Source organism: Orcinus orca, chromosome 10 (genome assembly GCF_937001465.1).
Source record: "Orcinus orca chromosome 10, mOrcOrc1.1, whole genome shotgun sequence".
Taxonomy (NCBI): domain Eukaryota; kingdom Metazoa; phylum Chordata; class Mammalia; order Artiodactyla; family Delphinidae; genus Orcinus; species Orcinus orca.
This window is the reverse complement of record NC_064568.1, coordinates 86,324,213-86,343,629: the sequence shown is the minus strand read 5'-3', so window position 1 is coordinate 86,343,629 and position 19,417 is coordinate 86,324,213. Positions and strand designations below refer to the sequence as shown.

Here is a 19,417-nt window from a genome sequence, read left to right as displayed (position 1 = left end):
TTTATCTTTCATATAATTTTTTCATTATGATACCATAAATGGGGCAGGACCTTAAAAGCAGCAATTTACCTTTGCTGGATTCTATCAAACTTTTTTCATATTAAAATAAGTTTATGGTATAAGCTTATTAATTCTAGTAATGCATTAAATTACTCAATTTCTTCCAATAAATCGTTTTAAACCATTCATTATGAAGTCATTCTAAAAAACTACTTTGTGCAAAAACTAGAGAACATCCAAATTAAAACTATAATGGGTTAACAAATCACAAGGACCAGCTGGCTTTGTTGGTGCAAAATTTCTAAGGAGACATTAAGAGATGCCAGGTTGTTGTACACAGGCTGAAAAGCTCAGACGGAATGTTTGATTTCTGCAGAGGAGTGGAGATTAAGAAAAACTACTCCTGCTTTTCCCTAAGTATTCCTTTTTATTTCAAAACAGTTTACATCAGAGTTAATTTCTATCAGAGAGAGATTGGTAACTTGATTTTCAATTTCTGAATCAACTTTTTGGGGGTGACTTGGTTTAATCCAATGATAGTTCTTGTTAGGCTGTTTGGGCTTTTCTAATACCACCAAATATTCAAAATTTTTTTTTTTACACTTAGGTGACTCTTGTTTCTGCTGTCCCTGGGAAAGTGATTTGTGAAGTGAAAGTAGAAGAGCAGCATACCAATAAAATGGGCACCCTCCATGGTGGCATGACAGCCACTTTAGTGGATGTCGTATCAACATATGCTCTGATGTGCACAGAAAGGGGAGCACCCGGAGTCAGTGTCGACATGAACATAACGTATGTATCCAAACTGTACCCCAAATAACTTTTTCCAACGTGGTAACTCATTTCAAACAACCGAGACTAAACACATTCGTAACATAAATAAAGCATGAGGTGCCCTTAGCTGGTCATCCTTAAATGCAGCTATAGATTTGCCTTAAAATATTCCATGGTTTTAGAATCTAGAACTAGAGGAATTAATTTCCAAGTACAACATATATCAGTAATAATAAGTAATCAGTAATATAACCAGTAATAAATGGGAATGATCTAAACACTCAAAAAGGCAAACATTCAGCTTCTAATATGCATACTGTTGGGGAAAAAAATCATCACAAACTCACGGTTTGTAACTGTTTTTCATACAATCCTTAAAAGTGCCACTTGTACAAATGTCTCATGAAGGTTGTACTGAGTACCTATAGAGAAAAGCTAGAATACAAATAAAAGTTGAGGAAACCTTCACGTATACATCGCCATTGCCTCGTAACACAAATGTCCAGTTTTGCAATACTTCATGTTTTTCTGCAACTGCACAGACATGCTCTCATGATAAGGAAGCAGAACCCCAGATGTCAGGTTTGTTTCACTGTTGTGAAAATGCCTGCAGGGGTCAAACACTTCCAGATGCAAAAAATTAAATTCCCACATTAACTAGTACTGTTGCCAGTGTTCCGTTCACTAAAGAGTGCAGGGCCCGGGGATTTAGTTTCAAGACAATTGATTTTTCCACCTAAGCAAGAGAAGAAAGATTTTTGTTGGAAGGGGAAGCAGGGGTTAGGGTGGGAAAGCCAATGTGATCTATCACAAGGGCAATGGAAATAATGTATCAGGTTGTTAAACAATCTAAATCTTTTCTTAGGCTAACTTAACTTTCAGTCTCTCTCTACTATGGAAATAAATTGAGAGTGCAGTAAGCAAATCACAGGACAAGATGCAAATGGTGTTTTGAAATTAAGACGTACAAAAAGAAGGATCTGCTTGGGCACTGGTGAGCCTATTCAGCAGTCCTTACCTTATTCCACATGATAAGGGTAAGACCACTTGATGACTCTGCTTTGCCTCAAGACCCTCTACAACCCTTTGCCTTAAGATCTCTCTACGAGCAGAGATCTTCCAACCTAGCACTGCATTTCCTGATCTTCTAAGATACTGCTGCTACAATCCTAAAGGATTTTTAATAAGCTAAACATAATTTTGGCCTTTCAAAGTATGTGTTGCCAAAGTATTGGCCACCATCAAGAGCTGCCTGAGATTCAAAAGGGCCTCATATTAATTCCTTATAGTTATTAAGTCATTTTAGAGTTGAATAAATTCTGCATATTGATATGACAAGATATTAACACCAAGTGTTACTTCACCTAGGAAGTTAAGCCAATTAAGTGAAAGCTCAAGGAAACCTCTAGCCACAAATAAATATTAAGTGGGAAACTAAAAAAAAAAAAAAAATAGGGCGGTGCGGGGAGGCAGGGGCAGTTGAAAACCCCTTCCTATATTTTTGGGAAAAGAAATTTGTGTGCATAAGGAATCAGTAAGATATAACTTGGTCAGGACCAGCCTTTCAAATTAGAAAGGATATTATTTTTAAACTATTTAGGAGTAAATAAGTAACATAAGGCTGTTATGAGATGCACACAACTTTCTCTTTTAAAACCTATTTGCTGGTAACTAAATTTAAATGTTTCTTTTCAAGGTACATGTCACCTGCTAAAATGGGAGAAGATATAGTGATTACAGCACATGTTCTGAAGCAAGGAAAAACACTTGCATTTGTTTCTGTGGATCTGATGAACAAGGCCACGGGAAAATTAATAGCACAAGGCAGACACACAAAACACCTGGGAAACTGAGAACAGCAGGGTGACCTAAAGAAACTCAACAATGAATGTCCAGAGTAAATCTGACTTGAACAATTTTCAAAATAAATTAGCACAACCAGAAGTGGCTAAGAAATATTTTCTTTGGGGAAAATGCCATCGAGATCAAGTGGAATATAGGATAGAGTTGTCTATATTCTAAGCCTCTTTAGTTTTAGTTTATAATCATACATGATACTTGGATGAAAACATTCGTAGCTCAAAAGTGTTTTGAAAACAGGTAAAGCAAAGCTAGCAGGACCATTTTGAGATAAGATTACCTTAAAACTAAAATTCAAGATAAAGGAGAAATACAAATTAACAATTAATCCTTAACAAATTGTAGGTCCTTCTCAGCTCTAAAATGTTACATTTTTTAACCCACTTTCAAGATTATGGAACTTCAAAATAGATGAACCATAGGCCACATTGGAAAATAAAGTAGACTGAGTAGTCCTCAACAAAGTTTAAGGCTAAGCACATTAGTGATAAATAGTCCAGTGGGTGCACTGCTTTTCTGAGAATTTATTACAGGAGTGGCATATTTTATAGTGGTGGGGGCAGCTCCTTTTCTCGTACCTAGGATAAAACCATGCAGATCTTGAATCTCCCAATCTGCAGTACTGGAAAGACCAAGTTCACAAATTGTTTAGTCCATTTCTCGAAGTTTTCCTGACTATGGCATTCATAATAGTTGGTTTCTGCCATCAGGGGGTCTTAGTTAACATTTCATGACTGAAGATCATAAAGTTCCAAAGCAACTTTGGAAACTGGAAACACAGTCAACAGTTAAAGGTTTATTGTCCTTTGGTTGTATTAGAATACATGCTGATCTCTCTGCTGAAAGGACAGAAGCAGACTTGATAGTAGCAGTGAGCACACAAGAAACCCAGATCTAGTATTTCCCACTAAAAGTAACTTGGGCTCCTTGGAGAAATACCTGATTTCAGAGCTGGGGGCTGAGATAGGGAAATTACAAGATGAACATATCATGTGCTTTGAAAGTAAGGAAGTGCTCAAGAAAATGATGAGAGGCATGAAAATTATACAGCATTGAAAAGGGAGTCCAAACTGTTTAGGTAATAATATTGAATAAACAGCAGAGACAGGAGAGCTCTTCCTTTTAAAAGAATGCTGGTAAATGTGGAGGGGTAGATATAAAATAATAACTATAAAATGGGGAAATAGGACATCACATTGACCAATTAAAATGAAAATCAACAGTGTACACGGACAGTGTGTTTCTAGGGGGCATAAGGTACTTACATTGGGCTTTGGCCAGGATACATAATCCAAATCTAACCATGAAGGAACATCACTCAAATGTAAAATAAGGACACTCTGTGTTTTAAAAAATTGGCCTGTACTCTTCAAACTGTCAAGGTCATTAAACAAGCTGAGGAACTGTTCAAGATTAAAGGAGACTAGAAACATGACAACTGAATGCAATGATCCTGTACTAACTATAAGGAAATAAAAAAAACCGCATAATCAAAGATAGGAGGACAATCAACAAAAGTGAAATATGGATGGTAAATTAAAGTATATCATTGTTACATTTGAGTTTGATAATTTTACTGTGGTAATAAGAATATCCTTGTACTTGGGATATATGGAGTACCGAGGAGGAAGGGATCAAACTCCCAAACGATTCAGAAAATATATATAAATATATGGAAAAAGACAAAACGTCAAAATGTCAAGAGTTATTTTGTGGGTGAAGTTTATACAGGAGCTTTCTGTATTACTTATAACTTTCCCAATTAAAATTATTCTAAAATAAAAACTTTAACTCTACAGAGCCAGACAGCCAGGTTTTAAATCCTCCCCTACTCACAATGAGTGTGGACAAGTTCCTAAACCTCTGTATCTAGATCCCCTCAAGGTTGTTAAGAGCTTAGAACAGTACCCAGCCATGATAAAGTGTTAACTTCAAATAGATTCTAATTTTAAATTGATCAGAAAACATGTGAAAAATTATTCTAAAATTAAGAACATTTTTTTTCTTTTCCATGAAGCCAGGCATAAAGCCAGGATGATAATTGTTAAAAGCTAACAAAATGTCCTTGATTCCCATACCTGTTGAAATTATAAACCCAACTTCTCTTGAGTTTACTGTTTAGCCATGTTTATAAACCCTCCTAAGGTCATCAATAACGGGTACCCAAGCGACTTAGAAGAAAAGTTACCACTTCGAGTTTTGTGTATTCACCTGAATAGTCAGGGAACTTTCACCTATTTTATTTAGGTTTTCATTTATTCAAATTCCAACCAGAAGCTAAATACAATTGGAAACTGGTAAGCACTAAGTTTTACTCCAAAGGAGTAGGATCATTCAGATTTACTCCAATAAAAGTATGCAACCCTTAAGCAAAGCTTTTCTTCATTTAAAAGAAAAATAAAACCAAAAACCAAAAAAATCTATACAGTAGTCTTTCCTTATGTTCATTGCACAAAATGAGTTCTCCTTTTAGAACTTTGACACTCAATGGTGTTTTTGTATGTTTTCACAATTTAAGATCCAACTTTAGTAACTTTTCTACTTCAAAAAACCCTAAGTTTTCCTTTAGGGTGGTGTAAAAACCAGTATTTCTGCACAATTCACTGGAATTTTTTCCTTTATAATAAAAATCTTTTTAAAAACAAAAAACAAAACAAAAACCAAAAGGAAAGTCCTCTACCTATTACGGTTTCTGCAGCTATGAATGTATCTCTCAGTTTTATAGCTGCTTAGCTACTTCAGACTCCAGATCTGCTTTAATGTGTATAACTGAATCCACACTGAGCAGAATGCTCTTTCATAACAGCAACTTGGGGAGAGATCTGGAAATAAAATACATATATTTATGAGTACCAGGAAACAAACATGGCCCAGTAATATATGAGGCAAGAATGCCTACAATGAGATGCTTTTTTCATTTAATATTTCTTTCCCATGGTTGTATTTTCTTTTTTTTTTCTTTTTTTTTTTTTAAACAACCACTTCTGGTCATTAGAATGAATCTGACAGTGCTCTGGAACAATGTGATTATAACAAAGCTTTAAGTTTTTAAAATGTTATTTATACCTGTTACATTCACTTCTCACCCTCCAAATACTGATGACAGATGTCAAAGAGGCAAAAACCAGCACAAATGGAAAGACTATCAAAAATGAGTATCACCTTGTGCTTTCAGATACATTTAAGCATTTCAGTGTACAATAGTCCTTTCATTTCACATTTTTAGTAAGATGCTGATGCAGTGCAGCAAATATGCAAAGCATCTTCTTTCACACAGTCTGTGCAGAAGACATCTAATTTAAGTTCTGAGATACAAATGATAAAAAAAAAATCCAGGATGAACAAGTTTCAAAATGCATAGTGTTCTGTGCATGAGTCCATTTTCTTTAAACTCTGAAAGAATAAAGTGGTAAGAAAAAAAGAAAAAAAACTGCTGCTGCACTCTCTGATCTTCTCCATTTTGCTGGTCAGCACTCTATTCTGGCATATAAGGATGGAGGTGATCCTCTATGGTGCCAACTGCCCAGTGGGTAAGCTGCTCCTGGGGCAGGTAGAGGCAGATGCTGCATAACTTGAAGATTGTAGCTTTGTTTTTTGGAGTCTGGAAGGGGAAAATTTTTTTTAATATTCTTAATAAATAAAGACTTTAACATAAATGACCGATTATCACATGAAGTCCATCTCCCACAATTTATTAAGCACTTAATGGACACAGTAACAAAGCATACAGAGTAAGGGAAGAAATTATGGTTCCCATCCATAGGGACCTTAGCCTAAATAGGACAGAACCTTGCCATACAAAATATAGAGAAAACAGAGTAAACATGATTATAAACTAAATGTTTACAGAGTTTATGCAGAATAAAAAACTGAAAGTTAGGAAAGTCAAACACAGACTACTTGCTGAAAGAAATCAGGGTTAAAAGCATTTCATGGAGACAGATTTGAACAGAAGTTTGCAATCACATTTATATACAGAAAGACAGCAGATGTGGTGAAAGTAGATGGTAGAGAGATTAGAAATAGGTAAAAAAGATTTAAGTGTATCCTGGGGGAAAGGACTAGAAGGCCAAAGTATTAACAGTTAAATCAAACTCTAAGTATTTTTTAAAAAGCAGTTACTATTTTAACATCTAACATGTGATAAACAAATGCTAGGTGCTTTCACAAATAACCACTGCTAGTAAGTGGAAGACGAAATCTGAACCCAGAACTGCCTTCAAAGTTTTGCATCTTTTCACTATAGCACCTCTTAAAAAAAAAGGTGAAAGACTGCCTTTGCCAATGTCTGAAGCAGACTAGCTACCTACATATGTAAATGAACCTATACATATATATTTTTTCATTTTAACTTTTAAAACAACCTATGACTATTCAGACTCTAGGCATATGCCTCTATGCCATTGCACATTCAAAGTTCTTTTTTGCTGTAGCCCTTATCATATATATTATATTAGGATATAAAGGACAGAAGATCTCTGCTAGATGATTTTTATCAAATTTCTTAATTTCTGGATTTCCTTAGCTATAAAATGGTAGTAGTAAGATCTACACCTCAGAAGACTGCTGTGAGGATTAAATAAGCTCATACACGTAAAGCTCTTAGTATAGAGTCTGGTGCATAATACAGTTGACCCTTGAACAACATGGGTTTGGGCTGCTCAGGTCCACTTATACACAAATTTTTTCCAATAAGTATACTGGGAAAATTTTGGAGATTTGTGATAATTTGAAAAAATAGACAAACCACGCAGTCTAGAAATTTCAAAAACAGTTAAGTGTGTCATGAATGCATAAAATATATGTACAGATGACCCTTGAACAACACAGGCGGTGGGGCACCGACCCTACCTGCAGTTGAAAATCTGCATAGAGTTTACAGTCTTCCCTCCATATACTCGGTTCCAGATCAGCAGATTCAACCAACCACGAATTCAACCAACTGCAGATCGTGCAGTACTGTTGTATGTATTTATTGAAAAAACTTCATGTATTAAGTGGATCAGTGCGGCTCTAACCTGTGTCATTCAAGGGTCAACTGCAGACCCTAGTCTATTCTTACATAGGCCTAAGGTGAGTGACATTTAATATATAATTAATGTGTTAGCTTTCTACCTGTTTTATTGCTTTGCTTTCAAAGGATTACATTACCATACAGTATGCCTCTCTCACAACTGGAGAAATAACATAGCCTGTAAGTGGCTTTTAAAAAAATGTTACAATGTTTCTAATACTGTATTATGAATATGCCTATAATACTGTATGCCATAAAACTTTCATAGTGATTCATTCATTAGCATTCGTTAGTGGACAGCTAGGCTACCAAGAAGCAATCGTACCGATTACAGTACGCTGTCATAAAGCAACCATACTGCACTTCTTCAATATCAATACATGGATCATTATACCTGTAAATAAATATGAATTTCTTTTTCACATTATCTTTTTGATGTCTAATGTTACTAATATAATTAGTAGATGTTACTAATATAACACCTAGTGTTTTGTATCATATAAAACAATATTGTAGTTACTGACAATTCATCTTGTAAATAAAATTCATAAACTTAGGTATCAATAAATACAGTATAGTACTGTAAGTATATTTTCTATTATGATTTTCTTAACATCTTCTGTTCAGCTTTATTGTTAAGAATACAATATATAACACACATAACATACAAAATACGTGTTAATCGACCATTTACATTATTAGTAAGGCTTCCAGTCAACAGTAGACTAGTTAAGTTTATGAGGAGTCAAAAGTCATATGTAAACTGTACAGGGGTTGGCACCCTTAACCCCTGAATTGTTGAAGCATCAACTGTATACTATAGGTGGTGGCCACCACTATTATATCAATTCCCTCATGAACTAGTGGAGGTTGATTCTTCCATATAATGCCAATACAGCAACACATCTCCAGCTTATGAAGATCGAGAACAGAACCTGAGTGGAAGAAGGGGACTAAGAGCACTGAAGAACAAATTAATCTACAACTAGCAGATACCAGTGATCCCAGTGTGCCCAGGACTGACTGAGGGGTTTCTAGGACCTGGGACTTTCCAGTATTAAAACCAGGACATTCCAGACAAACTGAGACTACTGGTCACATCCTACCTTCAACCCAAATTTAGCTTATGAGCTTATAATTTTCTTTTCATTAAAAGGATTCAAGCTGTTTGCTTCATAAAATATTAACACCTGACCTCGATACATAAAAAGAGATGATTTGTTAACTTATTTAGCCAAGAAACTCCTTCAATTCACTAGTCATTTCTATATAGTATTATTGACCTCATATATATTCACGTGAATATGAAGTTGCTACACTAGTGTATGTTATTATTAAATCTATGACTAAAAATCTGTTGTGGATTCCACAATATAAGTCAATAAATACCCTGCTATACAGTATTTTCTCAACAAGTAACTCAAATGAAAGTACACTACAGGCAATTAAAAAGGAAAAAAGAGTCAACTAAAAAGTATTCACCAAGGGCTTCCCTGGTGGCGCACTGGTTGGGAGTCTGCCTGCTGATGCAGGGGACATGGGTTCGTGCCCCGGTCCAGGAAGATACCACAGAGCGGCTGGGCCCGTGAGCCATGGCTGCTGGGCCTGCGTGTCCGGAGCCTGTGCTCCGCAACGGGAGAGGCCACAGCAGTGAGAGGCCCACGTACCGCAAAAAAAAAAAAAAAAAAGTATTCACCAAAGGAAAGCTGAGGTAAAGAAGAAACTGAGAACAAACAGTAAGGCCAAAACCAAAAACACCCCACCTAAATTGTATGGTTCTTCTATCAGTTTTATCAGATGCTTCCAGTGAAATTAATCTTTTTTTTTTTTTGCGGTACGCAGGCCTCTCACCGCCGTGGCCCCTCCCGTCGCGGATCCGGAGGCGCAGGCTCAGCGGCCATGGCCCACTGGCCCAGCCGCTCTGCGGCATGTGGGATCCTCCCAGACCGAGGCACGAACCCATGTCCCCTGCATCGGCAGGCGCACTCCCAACCACTGTGCCACCAGGGAAGCCCCTAATCTTCTTAATTCCCAGTTTTTTTATTTGTACCTACACCATAATTACTTAACTTTTTACAAAATGGAAAATGTACAATCTTCCCAAGTAGTCTATCAGCTCCTTGAAGGTAGCAGTATGATTCCCATTTGTATTTTTCTAGTACCTTGCATAGACTCGCTCTTAAATAAAAACAAAAATGTTCTACAATGTAATTAATAGTGTACTTTTAAAATAAGTCTTAATTTAAATCACCTTCTCAATGAGGCCTTCTCTGGTGACACCATCTAAGAATTCACACCCAACAGTTTATGTAATTCCCTCTTTTCTCTTAGCACTTATCACTATCTAACTATATATTTTACTTATCTACTTCTAGGTCTCCCACAATGGAATGTCAACCCAAAAGGAATTTCTAACTTGTTCATTGCCGTACAGTGCCTGGCACTTAGCGCTCATTTGTTGAATGAATGCTAAATAAATTGAAATGATGCCATTTTTAAAAGTTAATAACAAAGTATCGATTATCTACTATAAATTCTAAGTGATGATATTTAGGCTTAGATTGGTAAGAATAAACAACACTTTACAAAATAAAAATCAATTTGGAATACCTGGATTGCTATTTAAATTGGAAGTACTTATTTAAAACACATGTGGACCTTTTAAAAACAGATGTGCCTCATCCTTTCAGGTATTATTTAAAAGGTCTAGGCCAGTGCTTCTCAAAACATAATGTGTTATCACTTGAGGATTTTATTCAAAGTAAAAATTTTGAGTATTGCACACTGGAATCATGACTTCTAAAAGCTCCCCAGGTAGTTCTAATATGCAGCAAAGTTTTGGGAACCACTGTTCTTGGTTAAGGTCAGGACGTCTGTTTCTTGGTTTTTAAGTAACTTCAAAATTAATGCCATGTTGAAGGAGCAAAACAGAATTAAGTAACATATAGAAAACAGTCTGCTAACCAATAAGCTTTTAAAATGAGCCCTTATGTGGTTTAAAAAAAAAAAAAAAGAAAAGTAAAAAACTGCTTACCTGCAAGTGCTGTCTGTCAATGAAGAGAAACACTGACTGGTTAGGATTGTTGACAACAATTCCAGTCTTGTCCTTTCGGCTCAGTACGTGCAGAAACTGTTTTTCATAGTCACCGTGATGAAACTCAAATTTGGCCTAATTAAGAAATATAAATGTTTATGTGTAACCACAAACATGTTATATACCACCTGAAACATCAACTGCACTCGTATGCATAGAGTTGTGCTGTTCAGTACGGTAACCAATAGAGGCTACTTAAATTTATATTAATTAAATGCAATTTAAAATTCAGTTCTTTAGTAGTACTAGCCACATATCAGTATGATCAATAGTCACATGTGGCTTGTGGCCTCCATTCTAACTAGTCTCTTGAGATACAGAAGATTTCCCTCCATCACAGAAAGTTCTACTGGATAGCACTTCATAGTTTGACCTTTAAGAAAAACTACACCAAACTGACTAAATCCTAATACTCAATGATTTTAAGCCAAATATCATAAAATCAGATTTTCAAACCCACTCAGCTCAAGACCCCTACCTTAGTATTTTAAGCCCAATGACACATCCCTTCTTGCTATTATAACATACAAGGAATACTGTAGATGGTTCTTGGAAATAAATCTATTTATATTCCAAATTCCAATCCCAGCTGCACATCTCACTACTTATACGACCTGTGCAAATCCCTTAACTTTTTAAGACTTAAAACAGGGCTCTAACCCATCAGTTAAGAGGAGTAAACGAAATGTAAAGCCCACACCTGAAATATGCTTCCAGTCCTCACAAGGATGAGCACCTGAGGATACAGGAACCCCTCAAATTTTTTTTTTTTTTTTTGCAGTACACGGGCCTCTCACTGCTGTGGTCTCTCCCGTGTGGAGCATAGGCTCCGGATGCGCAGGCTCAGCGGCCGGGCTCACGGGCCCAGCCACTCCGCGGCACGTGGGATCTTCCCGGACTAGGGCACAAACCCGTGTCCCCTGCATCGGCAGGCGGACTCTCAACCACTGTGCCACCAGGGAAGCCCCCCCTCAAATTTTTAAAAAACGTTTTTATATGTATTTTTTCAGATGATTAAAAAAAAACTTTTTGTTATGAAGAACAGTTATCAAGTCAGTCATAATATTCTTTTAATCTTTTAACATGAGGAAGATTAACACAATCCTCCCACAAAATGTCTGTGAAGAGGCCAAATGCTAGGTGAAAACACCAGGCTAACGGGGAATTCAAGAAACGTGGAAACTTTAATCTGATATTTAGATAGTGAACTGTAAAAATGATTAGTAGTCCATTCAGTTCAAACAATCTTTATTCTCCTATTATGTCAAAGACAGCAGAAAATACTAACATGGAAAAAACATCAGTTCCTGCTATCTAGGATTTTACTACCCAGTAGTTTTTCTCATAAACCATAACACAAAAGATGTTATGGTATCCCCTATGTACTATTGTATGTAAAATGTAATACTGAATTGTACCTCTGCACAATTCAAATATTTATTGAACTCAGAATACAAAAAGCATGTTATCAGATACTGAAAAATATGAATAAGACTATCTCAACCTTAAGGGACTCACATACTGCTGAAGAGGAAAAGCACACAGAAATATAAAACCTAACCTGCTTCAAATCTTTCCCCGAATAAGATGTGGTTATTTGTAAAAAACCTAAAATGGGTTCTTACTGTTAAAGTGCTATGGGAAGAAAGAATTAACAGAGTAGACAAGAGTGCAATATTAGGAAGTGATTTTGCATTGGGCCTTGAAAGATGACAGTAATTTTCCTTGGAGAAAATAGTAATGGTAAGTAATTTGGAAAATGCCGTTATAGGAAACAGAACCTACACAAACGCAAGTGTCAAAATCAAGACACTGCTCAAGAAAGAAAGCCTCAAGTGTTTCAATATGGCAAATATCAGGGTGGATGAAGAGGCCAGTAGAGTATCACACTGAAAAGAGATTTGAGTGAGACTGGAAAAGGCCTTGTCCGTATTTCTATGGCACTTCAGTTCTATCCTATTTGAATATCCAAAGATTTGGGAAGAAGCGGTCCACACTGAAAAGAAAACTCTCATAGGTACCATGTAAGAAATAATTCCCGGAAGAAAAGTAATGAATGTTTTAATAGTGTGATGAAGAGCTAACCTAAAGCAACGGCATAAGGGATGAAGAGGAAAGAAGAGATCTACTTTACTAGTACTTCTCTGTACTTCACAGCACTGTGAATACAATAGAACTGGATATTTTAAAACAATCTTTACTCTGGTTCCTATTAAATCTCACGACTGAAGTATTCAGATTTTAAACTGCTTCGAGTCAAAAAAAAAAAAAAAGTGTGAGTTAAAGTTTACTTTTCCTTTTCTCATCTATCTTGAGAGAAAAAACTATGTTATTTTTATTTAAAGCTTTTCAGGATATTTATGTATATTAAATTACTTCAGAGAAGTGTATTTGTTTTTACATTGTTACCTTATTTACTGCAGTAGAATTCTAAAATTATAAAGCTATTACCTATATCCTACTGCTTATATTCAGTCCGTAAGTTAACGTTTTATCATTCGTGGAGCTTTCCACAGTACAGGGTAGCGAATTAAACAAATTCTTTGTTTTTCTGATTGTTAAATAAGTATGCTCATTAGAAATTTACTGAAACACATACATATATTTAAAAAGGAAAAGTTAGCTATATCTGACCTAAAACTAATCATAATTAACACTTTGGTGGATCTTGTTGTACTTCCTTCCATTCATATATATATATACACTATAAATAAAATTAAATCAACACCCAGGTAAATGCCCTGAAATAAAGCACTAGAATTGTCAAGCACATCAAATGACAAGTCAAAACATAGCAAGATGTCAAGGAAAGTTAATTAAGAACCACTACTACATTTACTTTTCTCCTATAAAGTTTTTATGCAAATCAACTCCTAGAAAAGGGTTTAATTCATTTCTTAGATTCCTTTGACAACCAGGGTTAAGTATAAAGTATTTTAGGAGAGTGTGTGGTGCAGGGGAAGAGATTTTCTGAAGTTCATCTATGGGCTCCTCTATAAATAAACAAATGTCTACCTTAAAAGATTTTCTCTGACCATAATTTCAAGGACACACTGGATAGTTAGACCCACCTCATTCTCAAGAGATTCTATAATCCAAACGCTTCCTATTCTTGCATTACAACAGTCAAAAGGCGAGGAGGGACTCATGAAGTAAAACTTATTAGAGAGCATATTCCCAAAGAATTTCTTTAATTGGACCCTATTCTGAGTTTTCAACTTGTTTACATGTTCACCACACTTATTTTAGAATAAAATACCTGAACAGGCCTAAAAGGCTCATCAGATTCTTTCCACCGAGAGAACAGGAGACAGACAATTTTTTCAATATCATTCCGAGGCCAAAGAATGAAATCCATCTCCTGAGTACAGCCAATTACATCCTATAAAATGCCAAAAAAAATAAAAAATAAAAATTTACTTTCAAGGAAACAAAGCCGGAACAAGCAGTGTCACAACTTACAGGGTTTGACTACAGAAACGTTTTACAAGTGCAAAAGGTCCACTATACAGCCGACCCTTGAACAGCTTGGGCATGAAGGGCACTGAGCAGAGTCGAAATTTCAGCACACAACTTTATAGCCAGCCCCCCATACACCTACAGTCCTGCATCTGTGAATTCAACCAACTGTGGATTAAGTAGTATTGTATATGTATTTATTGAAAAAATCTGCTTATAAGTGGATCCTGGCAGTTGGTGCAAATCTGTGTTGTTCAAGGGTCAACCATGTATCACTTTATGTCTTTTATGAGGTTTGTATACAATTTGAACAGCTCATGACCTAATTCTAATTTTTATCTTATAGAGTCCACATAATCACTCAGTCCAATGTTTTTCACATCAAGATCTTAACTCAGTGCATAGTGAAAACTCCAACCGCAGCTCTAATTTTTTGTCTTTTTTTTTTTAAAGTCCTTGTACCATTATTTCCACTCTTCAAAATCAGAACTTCTAATATGAATCACTACCTTCTAATCACAGGTGAAATGCTATTTTTGTTGTATGCTGATTATTGAGGCCAACTAACCTCTTCCAGAGCAGTATATGGTTATCTCCAGCCTCCCCAACAAGCCCACTAATCCCGGGGACCTCTTGTTCAAGCTTGCCTAGACTAACTTTCTTTCAATGAGCTGCAGAAGTTTAGCAAAATTCCTTACTTATAAGGGGCACGATGTTCTCCCCTGAAAAAGGAAATCCCAATGAACAGTAATATAAACCACGAACCACAGCAACAATGTACACAATTACCAACATAATAACACATAAGAAAGTTATCCATGCTTTATTTAAATTCCACTTTTAAAGAGATTTATGACCATAATTAACTACCCATTCTTAGGAGGAAGAAAAACCCAAGTTTAACTCACAAAAACCTACCAAAACCAAGACAAAAATAGAATTTACCCTTCTCATAGACTGGTATCGAGGAGCATGGAGCTGTACCACATCCTTCTGTAAAAGCTCTATGGAACTTTCCAAGGAATAGCTGGAATCTCGCACACCTTTCAGGATATTTTCTTCATAATTATTTGTCATGACTGGTATAACCTCAGACACTTCAAAGAGTGCTGATTTTTTCTTCTAAAAGAAAAAAAAAAGTGTATTAACCCAAAGGTAGCACACTGTCTTAACACCCAGAGTTCATATTACAATGTCATGTACCTTTATTCTAACCCAGCAAAATTCTTAACTGATGTAATTTTTGTACTGAAAACACAGATTTCCAAATAGGTGGATCCTTCTGTTCTTCTCCCAACCCCCTTACTCCTCTACCACACACAAACAGGCTATTATCAGAATGTTTTAACTGCATGGTTTTATAGCTTATGGTAACCATAGCAAGTACTTATTTTAGACAATATTTCTTAAATGGTGTGAGAAACAAACACCAGATACCCCTAAGGTTAAAAAAACAAAACAGTGATTTACTCTTGATGTAAATTCACTTAACTGGTCCTATATACAGCCAAATTAAAATTTCAGCAGTTTAAAATCAAAGCTCTTCAGACAAATTAACTGCTTCACTCCTTAAAAGGGTCAATTTCCATTACTCCTTCTGGATATTACGTAACTACAAGCGTCAACATTCAAGAAAAAAAAAGTCTACCAAATCTTCAAACGTAGTTAAGATCAAGGGCTCATCATCAACTTAGGTTATAAAATTTATCAACTGCTCAGACAACTGCCTGGATACTGTCCATTCAAAGAATAAAAGCAGGTTTTCATAGGTGTTAGAAGAGCTAGATGGTATAATCTGGGGCATCTCACAGATTACATTCAAATATCTAGTCTCACTACTTATATCTTGTATTTATTTCTAGTGAACCTACATTATAATGGCTTCAACTAAAATCTCATCTTATCAATGCTGCAATTAACAAAAAAAGGAAAAAAAGAAAAGAAGTAAATCCGTGATATCATTTCAAAACAAACCACTTTTGAAACCACTTTAAAATGCTATACTCTAGTAGCTAAGAGCATTCTTAAATATTGAATACTAGTATCTTTAATAGTGGGGTAAAAACGTGGGAAAATTAAAGGAATACCAAGCTAAGATGATGTTTCTGATGTGAAATTAGCTCATAATTTAAGCACAAAATCAAAGTAGTATTTCCTTAATATTCATAACCTGACCTCATGTCAAAGAGAGATCGATTATCTAAGAAAGTGTCCATTATTTTTTTTTTTTGTCCATTATTTTAAGTTGCAAAAAAATACTGCTTTTATCATGTTCTCCTCACAACTTATTATTTGCTATTTAACTGTGAATTAATTCTGATTAAGACAAAAAAATTTAAACTTCTTTTGGTCATTCTGAATTTTAATCAACTGCACTTCTAAACACAAATTAAACCTTTACAGTAATCAATTGCTCTAAGAATTAAAGTGCATTCTATTTCGTTAAATGTACCATGAGAAAACGTAACGAGTTGATGAACCAGATCGCTTTCAGCATATAAACATTTTGATTCTAATTTACTACTTTCAAACATTCTGTATACTTTAAACAATCTTTAAATTCAGTTATCAAGTTCTTTATGTAACTCCACATAAATGAAATTCATTGTAAAACATAAATGAGTTTTACAAATGCTACCCACCCCATGTTAACTAAAAGTGGATCCTAAGAAGCTTTAGAATTAAGTAATACCAAACCAAGAGCACTCAAGCCTTCCGTTCAGTTATACCGCAACTCCTTTGATTGAGATAATTACCCACAAGAGTCAAAGTTAAAGCACACAAATGTAGACTCTTTAACCTAATATACACTTACAAAAATCACTTGTGCTAATTCACATTAAGAACTTTAAATTACCTTCTCCTTGAATACAAAGGCAATATACATCTTGAAGTCAAACTGGTCAGCTAGAGATTCTTTTTTCTTTCTAAGCTGAGCACGTAGTCTGTTCAGAGCTTGTTTCTTCCGGGAGTTTGGGTCCCCCATTTTGAAATACAGGTGGTACTAAAGCCTTTGGAAATTGTCACTAAACTATGGGCACTTTTTCTTAAGACTCAAGTACAACAGAAACAAGTCATTTTTTTCCTGCTAATATGATTGAATAGCTAAAATCAAGACTGTAACCCAAAAACTGCACCTTCTGGCAATATTAGCAGACTGTCATTTAACAGGGTCAAGAAACAAAAGCTGCTGTCCAGTCATGTTTGGACAATAACGTTTGGGGTCAGATGGGAAAAAGGAAGGGAAGGAAGGAAAGAAAGAGGAGAAAATACTTGAACTAACTTTTTGGAAAACACATTTGGCTTAACTGCCAAAATAAAGGTGGGGGAACTGAAAAACCTATTAATAGGATTTAGGTGTGCAATAAAACACAGCTGACATCAGTCCAATCCTTAAAATCCATCCGGATTTTTTTCCCTCTTTTCAGAGAAGGGATAATGAAAAGGAATGGGGAGGGGGACTGTGATCCTTGCTTTCTGAATGTCAAAAAAAAAAAAAAAAAAAAAAGGAAAGGGGAAAAAAAAGCCACCAAAATAACCCCCCAAAACAGGGTAGGTGAATGAAACTGAAATACCCAATTGGATTTTACCCAGCCAGATCCATGGCTGTAGTACCTAATTAATTCTTAGTTATTTCAGATTTCACTATTGCTATATATTGTCAGTGCGTGTTATTGATTACACTTGGTGGTGAGCAAAGAGAAAAGTGCAAAATCGGTTGAGAAGGAAGGGGAGAGGTACAGGGCTTCCCTGCAATCAACTACAGTGTATACCGGGGGCGGGCAGCTGTTGCCCAAAGGAGCCATAAGAAAAAACAGCGGAGTCATTACCAACTTCCCCATCACCCACATTTTCACCCTCAGGCGGCTGCTAATGCTGCTGCCAAGGAGAATCATGATGGCACAGGGAAAGGGGGTACAGAATACAGTAATGACTCCGGCTCTGTGGTTAGACCTGATTAACGCCCGGGATCCCAACACCCCAAGTCCTACAATGAGTCCTACATTCCCCAAGGGAGCCTTCCCTATGAATCTGCCCCCGTGCACGACCGTGGGGAGTGCGACTTATCTTCGTGTGAGCATTGCTGAGGCAAAGGTGGCGGGCTCTTCTCCCAAATCCCAGGCAGTGCCTGGGGACCACCGGCCTTCCACCCCCCAGGTCCCACCCCCACCCTTTGCCTTCAGCGGCAGCGACTCACTCGCACCACGGGAGACACTGGATCACTCGGGTTTTCACTCATTTCATCGTGGAAACAATCCCCGCCCGGGTAGAGGAGGCGGGAGAGGGTAAGTGGGAAGGATCAGTGGGAAGAAAAGAAAATAGTTGCGTTAATATTATTTTTTAAAGTATGCCCACCCCACCCCCCCCCCCAAGAAAAAAAAATTAAGTTCCCGGATTCCGCTCTCACGTTGAACAGACCATGTTTCCCGAGTTTGAATTGCTTAGGGCGGGGTCGTTAGTTGGTTTCCCAAAGGGGTAGAGGGTGGACTCGAGGCAGCTGGGTCGGGGGTGGGTGACGGGGAAGTCCCCTCCCTGTCCCCGCGGAGACCGGGACTCACTGACCGACTCTCGGGTGGGGTTCGGGCCCTCTAGCCGCAGCCCGCGGGCGGAGCGGTGGCGGCGGCGGAAGAGGAGGCGGCGGCGGGGGCGCTGCTCGCAGCACTGGCAGGAGCCATGTCAAGAGAAAACCACCAGCCAACTGAGCCCCTCCATCCCCGCTGCAGTGCGCACTGTGACCGGGCCGCCCGCGCTGCTGCCGCCGCTCAGCCCCCACCTGGGACCCATAGTCTGGCTCAGCGCCCCGGGCGGCGGCGGACTGGAAGGACGCGGGTACGGCGGCGACGGCGAGAGAAAGAGAGAAGGAGAAACGAGGAGGAAGAGGGGGGTCGGATTTGTACTGGCGGCAGAGGGGGAAGGGAGGAAGGGGAGGGGAGCCCTGCGCTAAGGGGGGGGGGTCTGTCAGCGAAGTAAACCCCCCAAAATAAAGTTATTTCAGTTCAAACATCTGCTCTGGAGTCTTTCTTCTCCGCACGGGTCGAGTTCCGGCTCTCGGAAAGAAGATCGAGGAGACCAGGAGGGGAGAGATGCTGAAGCGGAGGGTGGGCTTCCGCGGTGGCACAGCTCGGATCCCCCCCACCGGTGGCTGCGGAAGCGACAGCGGCGGCGGCGACCTCGACGCCTCCCGGGTCCGGGGCAGAGTCGCGTTTGAGAAGAGA

General features: G+C 37.5%; 2 protein-coding genes across 3 annotated transcripts in view; one reads left to right on the top strand and one right to left on the bottom strand.

Annotated features, from left to right (window-relative positions):
• ACOT13 (acyl-CoA thioesterase 13) overlaps positions 1-6,064 on the top strand; it is a 15,366-nt gene extending 9,302 nt beyond the window's left edge. The window contains exons 2-3 of the mRNA XM_033434805.2: positions 608-792; positions 2,471-6,064. Of these exons, the coding sequence (XP_033290696.1) occupies positions 608-792; positions 2,471-2,627 (342 nt within the window). The 3' untranslated portion in view covers positions 2,628-6,064. The remainder of the gene's footprint in view (positions 1-607; positions 793-2,470) is intronic.
• Positions 5,573-19,417, bottom strand: C10H6orf62 (chromosome 10 C6orf62 homolog). Of its 2 annotated transcripts, none has more exons than XM_012534354.3 (5): positions 18,400-19,417; positions 15,147-15,323; positions 14,002-14,124; positions 10,683-10,817; positions 5,573-6,235 (listed from the first exon to the last, which is right to left on the bottom strand). In XM_012534354.3, the coding sequence occupies exons 1-5, from the start codon at positions 18,439-18,441 to the stop codon at positions 6,110-6,112; spliced, it is 603 nt and encodes a 200-aa protein (XP_012389808.1). In that variant the 5' UTR covers positions 18,442-19,417; the 3' UTR covers positions 5,573-6,109. The 2 variants fall into 2 exon arrangements, with proteins under 2 accessions (XP_012389808.1, XP_004273568.1); XM_004273520.4 differs by having other exon boundaries at positions 17,059-19,414.

Excerpts from the sequence above, each read along its gene's own strand:
- C10H6orf62 (XM_004273520.4), bottom strand. The coding sequence starts at position 17,187 with ATGGGGGACCCAAACTCCCGGAAGAAACAAGCTCTGAACAGACTACGT. Across the intron at positions 15,324-17,058 it reads CCTTTGTATTCAAGGAGAAG|AAGAAAAAATCAGCACTCTT; the intron begins GTAATTTAAAGT and ends TTTTTCTTTTAG. Across the intron at positions 10,818-14,001 it reads AGCCTTTTAGGCCTGTTCAG|GCCAAATTTGAGTTTCATCA; the intron begins GTATTTTATTCT and ends TTTCTTAATTAG.